The sequence below is a fragment of the Aquarana catesbeiana genome, linkage group LG11 (assembly GCF_042186555.1).
Source record: "Aquarana catesbeiana isolate 2022-GZ linkage group LG11, ASM4218655v1, whole genome shotgun sequence".
NCBI lineage: Eukaryota > Metazoa > Chordata > Amphibia > Anura > Ranidae > Aquarana > Aquarana catesbeiana.
Window position 1 is genome coordinate 224,155,157 of NC_133334.1, and position 17,200 is coordinate 224,172,356.

General features: G+C 41.4%; 1 protein-coding gene across 1 annotated transcript; it reads right to left on the reverse strand.

Moving 5' to 3' along the window:
* Positions 1-940: 940 nt before the first annotated feature.
* Positions 941-15,044, reverse strand: LOC141112514 (uncharacterized). The gene is made up of 4 exons (XM_073605412.1): positions 14,859-15,044; positions 13,259-13,947; positions 8,630-8,938; positions 941-1,234 (listed from the first exon to the last, which is right to left on the reverse strand). The coding sequence occupies exons 2-4, from the start codon at positions 13,941-13,943 to the stop codon at positions 969-971; spliced, it is 1,260 nt and encodes a 419-aa protein (XP_073461513.1). The 5' UTR covers positions 13,944-13,947; positions 14,859-15,044; the 3' UTR covers positions 941-968.
* Positions 15,045-17,200: the final 2,156 nt, after the last annotated feature.

The window sequence follows — 17,200 nt, forward strand, 5'->3', positions numbered from 1 at the left end:
GGTTAATGTGTTTCCCGTCCAAACTGTCTGCACTAGGTATATGTAAAAAACAAACAAAAAATGCATTTATTTATGTCCACTGAACGATTTATCGGTCATTACATGATGGCACTATCGTTTGCACTCACGGCCAAATGTTCCCTTTATGAAAATGGGTTTGGCCGATTCGTCGTATAGTGTATGGCCAGCATAAATGATCTGGCTAGGTTTGGAGTAGCCGGTAGTAATCTGGTGTGGAAATGAAGACATCCAAACTGGGTTAAGCATGGCTATGGTCAGTGAGTAAACAGAGACAAGCCTTAGTTAACCTAAAGTAATCTGAGAGCATCTAAATAATCTCCACGACAGCAAAAGCACAAAATGCCACATATTACCATGTGTAATATCGCAGTCCTCTGGGGCATTTGTGGCTAACTTGTTGTTGGACAAATGATGTTCAGCTCTTTCCATAGGTCACCCGAGTTGCTTACTGATCAAAAATAATATAAAAGTATTATAAAGTATTGATATCTCTGGAACCTAAAACTGCAGGATGTGTCATTTTTTTTTTTTTTTTGCAAAAGCAATTAGAGAACTGTGACATATAAATTTGCATCCGAATCCCATTATGTGATCATGTCGTTGGCGCACATTTTCTTCCGATAGTACAGTGTCTGTGGGAACTGAGATGTGAGATTGTGAGGCTCCTCTGGGATTGAAGATTGCTGCTGTAGTATTTTACTGTGAATGGGCTGAAAGACTGCTGGGGTGTGAAGTTGTATTTTCTGCAGACGCAGAGGCTGTGCATCCACTGGGATCTGACTCGGCTTTTCTAAGTGGGCTGCAGGCTGTCAATGATATGTTGCTTTTTTTTCTAGATTTTGCTTCTTGTTTAATCATGACTCGTTTTTGTTCCTCGCCATTCTCCCACCCCCCCCCCCCCCCCCCCCATTCCACACCAAAGTCTCTCCTTTCTTCTTTTCTGTTCATCACACATCGCTTTCAACACCACGTAGCCTGGGGACCAAAATTCTTGGGGTAATTCCAGCATTCAGATCAGATTCAAACTCCAAAAGCTGCCCCATAAAATTTAGGTTAGGAGATATAATTGGGCGCTTCCCCTTGACAAACTTGTATGCATCTCCCACAGTCATCAGAGTGTGCTTCATTAAGTAGGCGATGACCACGGTCGCAGAACGAGAGACCCCAGCCTGGCAGTGGATCAGCACTCCTTTTCCTTTCTGCTGAGCCTCTTCTACAAGAGATAAGAAGAGATGATTGAGAAACATCTATAGAATGCATTCTTGTGTGCTGAAAATGCTGACAGGAAGAGAGAGCAGAGAGATGACCTCATTAGTCTGTCGCTGCTCCTATACTGTCCAGTAATAGCCTAGGAAAAGGACAGTAACCTAGCTTTGTTCTTTAACCTGCAGCCAATTAAATTCAGGTCACCAGATTGGCTGTAATGTGTGCACAGTCATGTAAATCTTAGGACTAGACAGACAGACATAACAGACATTACTGGTGAAACAACTTCCATATATTGATATCAATGTTGTATTTAGCTGTTTGCGTAGAGGTAAGCTTTAAGAATAAAATAAAAGCATGAAAAGCTTTAGTGTAAAGCTAGCCAAAGAAATCAAAATGTGTCTGGTTCAACAGGGGCTGTCCGTATTTCGATCCATCTATAGCTGTTCGGCTCCAGAGTCTCGACTGGGACTATTGGAACATTTTCACTTGATCGGCGCATGCAGCCAATTGCTGCAGCGCTTATCAGCTTCTCTCCAGTGGGACTGTTAGAAGATTCTCATTCGATCAGCACATGCAGCCAATGGCTGCAGCGCTGATCGGTGCATTCTGACAGTCCCTGCTGTCAGAATACAATAGCACAGCAGGGAGGATTCCTTCATCCATCTCAAATGTGTGGATGGGGGAATTGGTTGTTTTTTTTTTTGTTTTTTTTTTTAATAAAAAAAAAAAAAGGATCCCTCTATGGCCAGTTTAAAGCCTAGTACACATGGACCAAATGTCGGCCGGGTCCAATAGAAACCGGCCAACATTTGGCCCGTGTGTGCTGCAGCCATCTGGCCGGCTTCTGTCGATGGGACATGACCGATGGCCAATGGCTGAGAGCGCTGACCGTAGTGTTCTGACGCGGGGGGTTCCCCCTGTCAGAACATAATAGCACAGCAGGGAAGATCGCTGTACTAACACTGCATGGTTAGTACAGCGGCTGTTTTTTTACGTTCAGCCCTCTTGGTTTGAATGGAAGAAAAAAAACGAATAGCGTGTACTAGGCTTTTACCCTGACCCAAAACTGTAGATAATAGTTAATGTTCATTTGATGTAAATGTCAGAAGACATTTTCAGCAAGTCAGTGAAGGTGTGACTCCTAAAATGTATCCAGTCGTCTGAGTATTTCTACAGCTTATGCCAAGGCAAAATTAAAAAGAAAAGACATGTTTAGTATTTCTCTGGACTGTATGCACATTTCTCTGTTTTTTCTCTAAGCACACTGCAAGTACGAAAAAAAAATAATAATTGCTGATGTCATAGGTGTGCGCAGCCTATTGCATTAGGGTGTGCACCTCAAATGTAATAAAACATGGACAGTGTTAGTAGAGCAGGGGACTTGTCAGTAGGGCAGAGGTTGGTTTCAGTAGGGCAGTGAATGGTGTCAGTAGGTTTTTATTTTTATTTATTTATTTATTTATTTTTACAATTCTTTTTAGGAGCCCTGTTTAGGGGCTTTGGTAAACTATCAGCAGGGGAAATCTGCGCCATACGAAGTGATTAGGGTGTGCCCAGGCACACCTGGCACACCCCCTGCGCACGCCTATGGCTGATGTATCATAGTATTATGGTAGTATGCTCCTACCTATAAAAGAAAAAAAAAAAACTCTGCTGAGCATTGTTCATACATATGATAGCTAAATAGAATAAATATGTTTAAAACTAAGGCCCCTTTCACACTGGGGCGGTAGGGGACGTCGGCGGTAAAACAGTGCTATATTTAGCGCTGTTTTACCGTGGTATTCGGCCGCTAGCAGTGCGGTTTTAACCCCCCGCTGGCGGCCGAAAAAGGGTTAAAACCCCTCGTATAGCGCGGTATTACCGCGGTATAGCCGCGCTGTCCCATTGATTTCAATGGGCAGGAGCGGTGAAGGAGCGGTGAATACACCGCTCCTTCACCGCTCCAAAGAAGCGGCTGACAGGAGATTTTTTCTTCTCCTGCCAGCGCACCGCTTCAGTGTGAAAGCCCTCGGGCTTTCACACTGAACAAACAGCGGAGGCTGTTTAGGGGCAGTTTGCAGGCGCTATTTTTAGCGCAATAACGCCTGCAAACCGCCCCAGTGTGAAAGGGGTCTAAGCGTCTTCTTTCCTGTGATACATATAGTACTTTGTTTCACTAAGTGGCGGTTCACACAGGGGCAACTTAGCCGCCTGAGAAGTTGCGCTCCGTTCTGTACTATGGAGCCGTTCTAATAGGAATGACTCAAGTCGCTCCGACTTAGAAAAAGGTTCCTGTACAGGTATACCCCACTTTTAAGTACACAATGGGGTTTATTTACTAAAGATGGAAAGTGCAAAATCAGGCTCACTTCTGCATAGAAACCAATGAGCTTCCAGGTTTTATTACCAAAGCTTAATTGAACTATCTGGGGTTAGAAGCTCATTGGTTTCTATGCAGAAGGAAACCTGATTTTGCACTTTCCAGCTTTAGTAAATAAACCTCATTGTGTACTTAAAAGTGGGGTATGCCTGTAATACTTTGGGACGACTTCAGGGCGACTTGCATTGACTTCTATACAGAAGTCATTTTGCAAGCTGCCGCTGAAGTCGTGTGCAGATCGCCTTGCAAAGTCGCGTTGCAAGTTGGGCTGCCCCTGTGTGAACCAGCACTTACGCATTAAATTGTGGAAAAGGAAGCACAGGAAGAATGTTTTTTTATAGTGTCAGGTACTGGGATGTCAAATATCAGCTCTCCTATAGCAAAAAAACATATGCTGGGTGAGAAAAATAATGTAGTAGGGTTCATTTAGAAAAGGCAAAGAGGCTCTGTTCACTTTATAGGGGAAGTTGCACTCTGCAAGGGAATTTTCCCCAGAGCTTAGTGAATGTGAAGAAATTTCACTTGGCAAAGAATTCCCAATCACATGCAAGGAAAACAGGAAGAACTGCATTTTTGCTTGCACATAATTGGATGATGGAAGTCAGTAGAGCTTCACTTTATTCACTAAGCTCTGGGGAAAAGTCCCTTGCAAAGTTAACAGTCTACTTGCCTTTAGTAAATCAACCCCAGTGCCTTTATTTACATTACACTACTGAACAGTCAAGACTATAAAGAGGCACCTGGTCTATGGATAAGTTGAATGCTTCAAGAAATGATATCACTAGACAATAGGGGGGAGCAGTTGCTAGAGGTGGACAAAACAAAGACGAATGTTCAAAGAGGTGTCTGGGCAAAGGCTGTGTTTTAAAGGAAACCTTTTCTGATACAGTACTTCTTATTCTGGAAATGCTAGTTGCCTTCAATAACATACGCTACTAAGCCAGAATAAGTATGCAATTAAGACTTCTGACTTTTCTAATATGCAAACTTTTTTTTAGATAAGTGACAGCAGGCATGAAAGCATATCAGCCTGTCAACAAGCATCTTCATAATGAGGTCAGCTATTGCAGCCCCCATATAACTTTTGGGAAATGTACATATAGCAGTGGCGGCCCGTGGTATATTTTTTTGGGGGGCGGCAAAAAATCCTCCTAAAGCCACCCCCCGGTCGGTTGGGTCACAGGCACCCCCCCACCCCTGTCGGCCTCGCACTTACCCCAATTAGGTTGTGGGCAGCGGCTTCACCCTGCTTCTCCTCCTCCTCAGCATTGGCAGCTTCCCCTGTGTCTCCTCCCTCCTCCTTCTTGGCAGCCAATAGAATCAGTTCCCCTCTCGCCAATCGGTTGACGGGTCTCAGGACCCGCTTCCTGATTGGCCGGGAGGAGAATCAGGAAGACAGTAGCGAATATTAGTTTGCTATTATCACACATCTGGGTGGGCTTGGGGCGCAGTGCTCTGTGCACTGAGCCCACCCTTTTTTTAAGCCAATTAGAGCCTCAGGCTCTAATCACGTGCTTCTAAAAAAAAAAAACCCTCATTGGAAGCCGAGTGTCCGGCTCCTTGCATGTAGATTATGGGCCGGGCGCATGGATTAGGGGGGCGGTGCCCCTGTGCCTCATATGGACGGGCCGCCAGTGATATATAGTATATAAAGAGAAAGAAGACACAGGGGTTGACTTACTAAAACTGTAGAGTGCAAAATCTGGTGCAGCTCTGTTTTGTTGTCAAAGCTTATTTGAGCAAGCTGAAGTTAGAAGTAGGGATGGGCTGAATGGACCCCTGTTCAGTTCGCATCAGAACTTTTGAACACCACGAAAGTTCGAACCCGAATAACAAACCGCATTAAAGTCAATGGGACCCAAAATCAAAAAGTGCCCATTTTGAAGGCTTATATGCAAGTAATCGGGCATACAATTGTTATAGGGTTCCAGGTCCTGCCCTGGGGGACATGTATCAATAAAAAAAAATTGTGAAAAACTTCATTTTTAAATGAGCAGTGATTTTTTGATTTTTAACCGGTTCAATACAGAGCATTTTCACCCCCTTCCTTCCCTGGCCAATTTTTAGTTTTCAGCGCTGTCGCACTTTAAACGACAATTGCGTGGTCGTGCAATGTTGTACCCGAAAAGAATTGACGTCCTTTTTTCCCCACAAATAGAGCTTTCTTTTGGTGGTATTTGATCGCCTCTGCAGTTTTTATTTTTTGCGCTATAAACAAAAGAAGAGCGACAATTTTGAAAAAAACACAATATTTTTTACTTTTTGCTATAATAAATATCCCAATTTTTTTTTTAAAAAACAAATTTTTTCCTCAGTTTCGGCCGATACGTATTCTTCTACATATTTTTGGTAAAAAAAAATCGCAATAAGCGTATATTGATTGGTTTGCGCAAAAGTTATAGCGTCTACAAAATACGGGATAGATTTATGGCATTTTTAAAAAAAAAATATGTATTTATTTTTTTAGCGGCAATCGCGATTTTTTCTCATGACTGCGACATTATGGCGGACACATCGGACACTTTTGACACATTTTTGGGACCATTCACATTTATACAGCGATCAATGCTATAAAATTGCATTGATTACTGTGTAAATGTGACAGGCAGTGAAGGGGTTAACCACTAGGGGGCGGGAAGGGGTTAAATATGTTTCCTAGGGAATGCTTCTAACTGTAGGGGGGAGGGGACGTACAAGGGGAGGAGACCGATCAGTGTTCCTCCGTTCTGGGAACACAGACCGCTCTCCTCTCACCTGACAGGCTGTGGATCTGTGTGTTTACACACACAGATCCACGGTCCGGCCCGGTTAACGGGCAATCGCGTGTGCCCGGCGGACATCGCGGCCGCCGGGCTCACGCACTGGGTCCCGAGCAACGCGGCGGGCACGCGCGCGCGCCACCTAGACGGCCGGAAATCCCAGGACGTCATATGACGTCCACCCAGGATGGGAGATCCCATCCCAGGACGTCATACGACTATATGTGGGTAGGGAAGTGGTTAAAGTGAAAGCATAAAAATGAAAAATTCCTTCCAATATAGTGCCTGGGGGGTCCCCTTAGTCTACTTGTAAAGTGGCAGATCTGTACCTTGTCTGGAATCTACTGCAACAATAATTGCATTTATAAAGCAAAAAAAAAAAACACATTTTCCCTGCAAGCTGCCTTTATTTTGCTCAGCAACAGCTGGGGAGCCAGTGTGTATGATGAGGCCATAATGTAAGTGCACTGGGAACAAGATTAGAGATTTTTGGATACATTCTGGTGTCACTTTGACTCTGGATAAAAGTAATGAGTGTGTAAAAATTGGTCTTTGGGTGTCGGTGGCACCTTCCCACGTAACCCTATAGAGGTACTCCTGATGAAAACAAGAATTGGTCTTGCTGTAAAAAATTGCAATGATATGCACCTGTCAAACAGGTGCTGAAAAATTGGTCTTTGGGTGTTTGGGTCTGCATGCTATGGCTGGATAACAAGGGCAAACTCACTAATCAGAGGAAATGATGCCCTGCCTGAGGACTGACCACCACGTCCACCTTTGCCTGTGGACACATTTGTTGCTGGCCCCCTTACAGTGCCAAGGGAACGTCTGCCTCTCCTTGTTGTCCTCCCAGACATTATTGGGAGCTAGGGGGCAGTGCTTATAAGCAAATGTAAAGAAGTTGAAATCTGTACGTAGATGCACTTTAATCAATGTAAAGAGGTGTTTGGTGCACTTTAATTTGAGTACTCACACTACACAGACACACTCCATGGATACACTATAATATACTGCAATATAATGCGCCAAACATACAGTAACGTACAGAACTATATGGCGTTAAACTGGCAATAACGCACGCAAAATGATATGGCGTTAAACTGGCAGTAACGCACGCAAAACGATATGGTGTTAAACTGGCAGTAACGCACACAAAACGATATGACGTTAAACTGGCAGTAACGCACACAAAACGATGTGGCGTTAAACTGCCAGTAATGCACACAAAACGGTATGGCGTTAAACTGCCAGTAACGCACACAGAAGTAAATGGCATTAAACTGGCAGTAATGCACAAAACTATATGGCATTAAACTGGCAGTAACGCACACAGAAGTAAATGGCGTTAAACTGGCAGTAACGCACAAAACTATATGGCGTTAAACTGGCAGTAATGCACACAGAAGTAAATGGCGTTAAACTGGCAGTAACGCAATCAAATAGATGGTGTTCAACCATCACTACACTGACGCTATCTGAACTGTCCCTACTCTAGCTATACACTAAGGCAAAGATTACTGACACAGTCTCACTACACTGAAACTATCTGAGCTGTCCCTACTCCACACTAATGTATGTATGAATGACACGGTCTCACTACACTACAGTGAAACTATCTGAGCTGTTCGTTCTCTAGCTGCACACTATGCAAAGCTGAATGATGGTCCTCCTCACTACACTCACTCTATCCCTTGACTGACACTAAACTAATATTCTACACTGACAATTGGAGCAAAATAGCACAGTATAGCACACTAACTAACTAATAGCACTGAACAGAGCCCTGTTCTATCTCTCTCCACGCCGAAATCACACTGAAAATGGCTGCCATTGAAAGAATACTTTTATACTGTGGGGCGGGAATGATCCATGATTGGATAAAGTCGTGATGACAGTGTCCAATCATGACTCTGACAGTGCCCTGTACTCTGATTGGCTGAAGCTTTCACTGCTTCAGCCAATCAGGGCTTGCAATGCACTGTTCATCCCCGCAATGCATTGTGGTCGGTTCGGTGGCCCGAAACAAACGTTCGAACAACCCGTTTGTTTGGCTGTTCGCCGAACAACTGAACAACAAAAGTTTGGCCTGAACTTATGCTCGGGCTGAACCATTCGCCCATCCCTAGTTAGAAGCTGATTGGCTACGATGCACAGCTGCACCAGATTTTGTACTCTACAGTTTTAGTAAGTCAACCCCACAATGTCAAATTTTCAATCCTCAGTGTCAGATAAGGAATTTGCTAACAACACGTATTTTTTCTTAGGGCATCTCACTTACCAATAAATTCAAAGGCTTCCTCAAAATATTGACGCAGATCCTGCTTGCTGTTATCAGTGGCTGGTAGTCTCTTGTACCTCAAGGCCCCAGAGTCAGCATGGTACAAAGGCAGATGAGTTGTGATGTTCAACACATGCCCTATATTTAGGGTAATCATGCAGGCTAGGTCTTGAGCATCCTTCTCATTCCCCAGGAACAAAAAAGGCAAGATGAGGCTAAGCTCAGCTTTCTCAAGGTCAGGCGATAGTGGCACAGGAGGAGACACCTCCACTGGCAGAACACAATCATCAGCTGGGGCATCATTCAAAGCTTTAAAAAAAAAATCATATATTGTACATTGAGTGCAACAGTCGCAATGCAATTTATCATTTGCATTCAAAGATACTAATTTAATTGAGACAATTATAAAACAATGTGAGGATATAATTGCATCTTATGCATGCTTGGTTTCCTTAGTTTATTTCTAGCGATCTAGATAAACAATTTTCCTTAGCTAGCCTGAAACAGCTAATAGCATAACAATATTTCTTTCAAGTGACCTTGAAAAATCCGTAAAATGCTCAGATGAGTTTCTCACGCTGTTGAGTTTTTATTACACACATATTTGTGAGTTTCATTAGGATCTCTTGTATAAAAACAGTTTTTAAATGTAGAGAAATGAGAAATCACAATGGGAATGATAAATCATAGTGGTTGATTTAACCGACTTCACGGCATAACTAGTCTTGTGTTTAAGGAAAACAATTTCATCTACATTTAAGGACCATTGCACATTACAAAATTGTTCTTTTTTAGGATGCATGGTACCAACCAGAGCAGGAGTTTCCTGTGCTGCAATTTAGGCAAAAAAACGTTTTGCTGTAGAATGTGGTAAAAAAACAGCACGGGGCAAAGTGAACATTAGGCCAAGTATTCAGGTGATAGTTACTGTAAGTATCATTTAATAGTTCCAGTGACAATTACATTTTTGGGACTAAACAAACCTTTACCGAGAGGAGAATAGAAGCTGCAATTTGTGAAATGGTAGCTGCCTGTGATGTAAAGATTGTGTGGCTACTATGACTTAAAGGAGAGGTGCGTAAAAACCAAAAAAGAAATATATATACTCACCTCTCTGCTGCAGCTTCGGAGTGATGCAGTTGTCCCCCAGTGGCTCTAAGCCTGAAAACAAAGTAATCAAATGACTGGTCCTCCAGCGGTCACTGGAGTGCCATGCTGGGGAAGGGGCAGGTGTGGCGGGCTCAGGGTCTCAGTGGCACACTGTGAAGCTGAGCCAGCTGCCAGGCAGGCATTTAGGTGGAACCAGAAATTATTGTCAGGATCCTTCCAGAGCCTAGAGCGGCTCTGTGACATCAGCCAACAGCGGGCTTTAGTCTGCTTTTGCCATGCTTCTCTTATAAGTACTTTTTTAATCACTTACCTGAAACATACATGCATCCAGTGCAGGTAGAGTGAATTCAGAAGGCCTGATTTGCATACTCAGAGCAAGAGAATGTCACCAGCACAGCAAGGATCTCCAAAGCATGGCCAAAGCTTTATTCAACGATCACATTATTACAGCAGATTGCAACGTTTCAAAGCCAAGCAGGACCCTTTCATCAGGTGTGGTTTCAAAATGCTGCAATCTGTTGTAAGGATGTGATCTCTGAATAAAGCTTTGGACTCGCTCTGGAGATCCTTGGTGTGCTGGTGACATTCTCTTGCTCTGATTAGTCACGGTTCCAGCCTATGGTTGTATCAGCACCCACTTATATGCTCAGTCATTTCTACAGGAACGTGTGCGTTGGGAATAGTGCCTTGGCCGATTTGCATACTGGTACTTACCAGTTACTAGAGAAGTGTTGACGCCATTAAACCAGCATGACAGCCAGGCAACTGGCATTCTCAGAAGAGGTTAGCAAATGACAGTTCCCATATTTCTCTCAGGTCTCTGCACAGGTTCCTTAAGGGGTTAAAACTAATGTAAAGCCAAAACTATTTTTGGATAGAATGAGGAAGGATAAGAACCTCTGTAAGGTTTTCTTTAGTGTTCGTGTCCCTTCTGGGGATTTTTAACCTCACTATTGGTCCTGGAGACCACTGTCTCCAGTACAGAAACTGATGGTAAAGCCAACATTTTTAAGTTATTCCAATAACAGGGAGGTAAATCTTCCAATGGCAACACCTGTTCTGGTGACCACTGTCCAAGAATGGATGTCCTCTCTCTTTGAAGAGATCTCCTCTGCTCTGTCTCTGGGGCAGAAAGTACAGGAAAATGTTCCCAACAGGACACAGACGGCAAAAAAACCCCAAAAAACAGCAGGCTTCATAGCTATTTACCACTATGTTCAACACTATAAAATGGCTTAATAAAGAGTTATCTTTAGTTTTGATCTTACCTTAGGCCAAGGTCAGGAACACAGGGACATGACCTCAAACTAGAAGGAGGAAAGTTCAAAACTAACCTTAGAAAGTATTATTTTGCTGAAAGAATAGTTGATGCTTGGAATAAACTTACAGGAGAGGTAGTGAGTCAGTCAACAGTAAGTAGATTCAAGCATGCTTGGGACAAACATAGATCTATATTCAGACAAAAAAGTAAAAAAAAAAAAAAAATGGGGCAAACTGGATGGGCCATGTAAGTATTCTTTCTGCCATAGCTCTTCTATATTTCTATGTCGAAAGCCCCGTACACATGGGCCGAAAGTCAAGTGGCTCAGTAGAAACCGTCCGACATTCGGTCCATGTGTACTGCAGCTGGTCCTACAGTCGGCCGACTTCTGTTGCAGCATGACTGAAAACAGTCTGCCGACCAGCAACCAATCAGCACCCTCTGCCAATGGCCGAGAATGCTTACGACCGGAGTGTTTGGAGGGAGGGGCTTCTCCCTGTCAGAACACAATAGAACAGCATTTGAGATCTCTGTACTAACGTTGGATAGTTGTCAGTTTTTTTTTTAGTTCAGCCCGCTGGGTTGAACAAAAGAACTAGCAGTGTGTACTAGGCTTTAGGGTGAGAGATTAGGATGTTAAGGTTGAGAAGGGGGGATGAGGGTTAAGTGTTAAGGAAGTGTTTGTTTATTTTTATATAATAATTTAGAGGATTGTGAAAAATTTAAGTGCTAATTTTGTACGTTTATTGGTTTGGTTTTATTGTTTGGGAGAAACATAGTGGTAAGTGTAGGGATAGGGCATGGGTGATTACATTAAAAATTCATGTTTGATCTTTGCACTGAAAAAAAAAATTCAAAATGCATGATCCCAAATCCAAAGCAACTTAGACCAATGCACAACTTTCAGACTTGTGCTGCATATGCTTTTAGATGCATGATTATGTCTAGCTATGACATCTATAGTCCGTGTACAAGGGTGCTTCTGATGCAGGCACATTTGCAACAGGAAAAATGCTATTACAATAGGAATCTGTCTGACCTCACTCCTCAGGGACACATTCATTTTCTCTGCAAGTGCCGTCATACAGACAATTCAGAAATAGCTGCATATTTGAGTCTGTGTGTCACAGAGGAAACATGTTTCTCTAATAAATCACAGTCACGTGCATATCGGCTGCCTTCCTGTTTACATGTTTGTTTTTGATGACCTGTTTTGTTGCGATTAGTACAGTTCATTGCCACTGTATGTTGCATCTAGAACAAATATAGTCACATTCACTGAGTACATTATGCCATCACTATATCTCAATTAGGCCGTCTTTAACGGGTGGCTTTTGTTTTTTAAGCAAGCATGGGCCTTTCACCTGCCCTGTCATAAGCCAACATTTCATCATATGAAGGATCTGTTTATATTTCAGTGATTAAAAAAATGTTGTCAGAATCTTTTATGCTCCTTCACTCTTGGCTATAAGAACTTTTTGAGAATGTTGAACAAAGCTACACATGTGCATATGTGGTACCTAGAAATTTCACCGATTTATTTTTGTCACTAATTAATGTGTTTTTTTGTAAAAGTACAACTTTATCAGTAGAGAAAGTCACTATCATTTATAGAACAACAATTTGTACAAAATTGTATAACCAAATATTTGGCCATTAGTCTGATTGATACATTCTTAGATGGTTGGAAATAGTTTTCTACTTTTTTGTCTCTGCATCTTCACTTGTTTATTTTGTCATCTTCATCTTGTATTAATGCAGTAACTGTGATAACTGTTCTTAATTTTATCAATTTAAAATTTCAAGCTGGCATGACACAAGCATCTTGGTTAGATACGATACAGTCAAGTTTTTTGTAAATGTTGTCCTCAATGTCCACTAGCAGGTCATGTTTTCCATGCTTTTAGGTAAACCTTATAGTCTTTATAAAAAACACAAATGGTTAACTGTTTGCTACTTTATCCTACCTAATTACACATATAAAAAGGTATAACAAAGCCCTATATTTTCCTACAAATTTCAATAGACCACGTCATCCTTTCATTGTGGTCTATTATTAAACTGTTACAGCTTTTGTTATCTGGGTCTTTTGAAGGATGGGTAAAATTGGTCAGTGAACCATAAATGCAAGATAGAAAGAAAAGTTTTATTTTAGGATATATATTATTTGCCACACAGTACACTTCTTTATAAAATAATTTGCTTTCCTTTTTTTTTTTAAACATCTGCACATTTTCATTTTAATTCCTGACACTCACCTCTGCCTGTTCCCCCTGAACTCTCTTTGTCCGTTAATGGCTCAAGAAGAAGGTATAGACTCTGAATCCTCCTATTTGTCCCTTCAATTGGCGACAAAGGTGGTGGTGTTGATGGTGGAGGAGGTGAACGGGGACGTGCTGGTTCATCTACCTCCAACCCCTCTAAACCTCTGGGGTCCAATAGCAGGGGTGACCCCCCAAGCATTCCACCCCTTGTCCGTGACATAATTTTTCGAGCCAACTCATCTGGCCAAATAGCACGTACGCTGTAATCATCATCATCATAGCTCACCCTTGAGCTCCCCATAAATTGTGGATCAAAAGTTACGATAGGGTCACAGCTACAGGACGAACCCACAGATTTTCTTGGAGGACGAAGCAGGCGCCAGCAGCCTTTGCAGCCACATTTTAGAGGGTGAAGTGCCCAACGGAAGCATGAAGGGGAGCGTGTGGATGGTGATGGAGGGGAACCCCTCCGACGAGAACAGGATTCCCGTGGCCAGCGGGGGGGTTGGAGCTGTGGAAGATGTCCAGGTAAAGTGAGGTCAGCATGTGATGGTGCCCGGTGGCCAGGCTGCAGGCCTCTGACTTCAGGAGCCATATGTGAATGAGGTGCAACCCGCAAAGGAAGGGAGCGGGGACGAGGCAGGGGAGCAGAACGATCTTCTAGAGGAACAGGGGGCATAATGCTGCAATGAAAAATATGAATTACCAATTTATACCATGTAATGCAAGAGTCTAAACTACATAATTTTCTGTTAAGAGTCAAATATAATATAGATCATATGCCTCATTTTAACAATGTCTTTTGGGTTACCTAACAAAAAACTGACAAACAATATAGAACATATCTAATGTTCATTTAAAACCTAATTCACATACTGTAAGTAACAATACCCTGGATCTTTATTACACACATTGCATTACTTAGTGTTTGAGCAAAAAATGCATAGTGTCTTCATTTTCTCTGCTGTACATCTGATTTGCTGTGCTGCCTGTTTGCTGTTTGCTCTTCTGCAGTGGCTGCCTCTTTCAAACGTGAGCTCCATCGAATACGCAGAGATCACCTTCACATACTGCAGGGATTCTACGACACTGCTGCCTTGCAAAACACAAGGCACAGGCCATATTCACCAAATACGCCACAGTGCAATAAAAAAGCCTGATATCCAAAAGTGATGTCACAAACATATTGCATTTAATATTCTAATGACTTGTATAATTTGCATAGGCATGCATATCCCACAAGTATCACAGTATGTAATTGTACCGCTAGGATGCAGTACATCAACTGTAATGTATGATCATTGAACATAAGGATAATAGTGACTACTTAGGATTAGAGGAATTTGTAATGCATGCTCAGCAATAATAAATAGTATTTAAAAATAGTGTTTGCTTAGAATAAAAAAAAAAAAACTAGCATACATAGTAAATGTGTGTGTATATGTGTGTATATATATATATATATATATATATTTTTTTTTTTTTTTTAAATGGACACTTTCTGTATTATACTTATTTCTTGTAATGTAAAAACATGCAAGAATTGTTAAAATATTATACATTAGTAATTGCATATAATTTCAAACAATTGTACCTTTGTCAGCTGTTCCCCTCCTCAGTTAATACGGATTCCTTAATAGTTGGCCTCATTTGTGCATGACTGACTCCGCAGTGTCAGTGCTTGTGCATGTCCTTTGTGTTTGAGCCTGTTGGCGTGTGTGTATATGTGTGTCTAGTGTGTGCAGAGGGTGACACTGAATGACGACTGCAAGCACCCTCCCTTCCTTACAGGATGACATCACCATCAGCCAATCAAAATTCGCCCACATTATCCAAACCGACAAACCAGCCCAAGCTAATTACTACCTTACACATTGTGCTGATTACAAGATAATACTATGTCTGACAAAGAGGAGATGAATACTGTTGAGACACAGATTGACAAAAGAACCAGACATTTGTGAAGTTACAAAAGAGATTTTTTAATTGTATATAGAATTATTTTATGCATTCATGCATGATTAACTACAAAAGTATTAAAATTATTACTCTGATTCCTGTTACTTTTTTAACTTTAGTTTAATAGGAAAAAAATTTAATTGTGGATAATGCATTGTACTGGATGTACAAGTGCTCATTCAGATGAATCAAAGCAGATAGAAATTTGCAGAGCGGATAGCACGCCATTTGCTGATTTCAGCAGATTTCCTCTTTCTCAAGGGGATTGTTCTGATAAATGAAGCATCTTCTGCACATGAATGAATCCACACACTGCAATAAAACACATATTTGGGATTAAAACACCATCCCCCCATGCAGGGCATAACAAGAATATACCGTTTAAAAAAAAAATAGTTAGCCGTTTTCAATCACGCATGTATAAAATACATCTAAATGACAGATATCTTCTTATTACAAAATAATAATTTCAATTGTATACATTCAGACATTTTAGAAAACATTTCTACAAATGCAAGAAATGATATTTTAAAATATAGAAGTCAGCTATCTTTATATTGATAGTATGTAGTTATATTAATCATATTTTTGGCACCCATGAAAATACACAGGCTTGTGTATGGGTTATTAGTACTGCTTTTTCTCTATACTTTAAAACACAAGTATTTGGAAAAGGAAGATAGGAAAATTAAAATGCACATTCTTTTACACACAGCTGTCAATTAAGGTATATTAAAAATATTTCTCACACACAGCATGGGCATACTAAGATTTACACAGAACAATTGTAGTCTTAGCAATCAGCAATTGTAGCGATCCCCAATGGCCCATACACACGAGCCGAAAATTGTACAAAAAATACCGCTTTCAAAGCGATCGTGCGTTAATCGGATCATTAAATACACTACAACACATTACATCACTTCCAATTTTTTATTCTGTCATACGAGAATTTTTGTAACTTTCGTAACCTCTCCATTTTCAAAAAATGGATGATCTGTCGTCCGATTTTTTGATCGTGTGTACGGGCCATTAGGATGTGCACTGACATCTAAATAATTATAGGTGTTTGCATACTTAGATTTACACCTCAAACCACATTCTGTTACTCTTCCTGTGAATGGGGATACCACATTTGTGAGAGCTTTTGCAACCTAACCGCATAGAGATGCCTAAAATCCAAGGAATACCTTCAAGCTTTCAAGGGGCATAAATTAGGCATCTAATTTTATGACTACCTATCACATATTTGAAGGCCCTGGAGTGCCAGGACAGTAGAAACATCCACAAAATGATTGTGTTTTAGAAAACAGACACCCCAAGGTATTTTCTAAGAGGCATAAAGAATCTTTTGAAGATTTCCTTTTTCTGCCCCAAGTTTTTGGAAAATGTTAAAAAAAAATTAAAGTAGTTGTAAAGCTTCAAGGTTTTTCTATGAGAAAAAAAAACTGTGAAAACAGCAGAAACTATCAGCAATGGAGTTTTACTATTGGGTTCTGATCATTTTTAAATATAAATAATAAATGTAAAGTTTTATTGTCAGAGATCTGGTACGTTAACCAGTGGGAGCCAATGGCTGGTAGGATTGGGGGCAGTATTTATGTGTCACCTAGGTTTCTTACTTACACATGGTTAGGGGAACAAAGGATTGAGTCTGATATGGAGGATTGGTAGCTCTGCTACCAGTCTGGTATTGACCTTGACCTGGACTTTGATCCTGCTACTGTCTACTGAATCAGTACTTCTGCTGCTTGTCTGTTGTTGACCACTGCTTGTCCTGACTATGACCTGCATCCGTAGAATCCAGAGCCTTACCTACTTCAGCTTTTTGCGCTTGATCTAGTCCTAGCATCTTCAGCATTTCAGCAGACTCAAGACCAACTGTTTTCTGACCAACCACTATGTTTGGACGCCACCACAGGCACCTATACCACTCCTTATCCTGCTACAATCTGTTACTGCCTCCAGTGAGTAAGA

Excerpts from the sequence above, each read along its gene's own strand:
- LOC141112514 (XM_073605412.1), bottom strand. The coding sequence starts at position 13,943 with ATGCCCCCTGTTCCTCTAGAAGATCGTTCTGCTCCCCTGCCTCGTCCC. Across the intron at positions 8,939-13,258 it reads TTCAGGGGGAACAGGCAGAG|CTTTGAATGATGCCCCAGCT; the intron begins GTGAGTGTCAGG and ends TTTTTTTTAAAG. Across the intron at positions 1,235-8,629 it reads GGAAGCCTTTGAATTTATTG|AAGAGGCTCAGCAGAAAGGA; the intron begins GTAAGTGAGATG and ends TATCTCTTGTAG.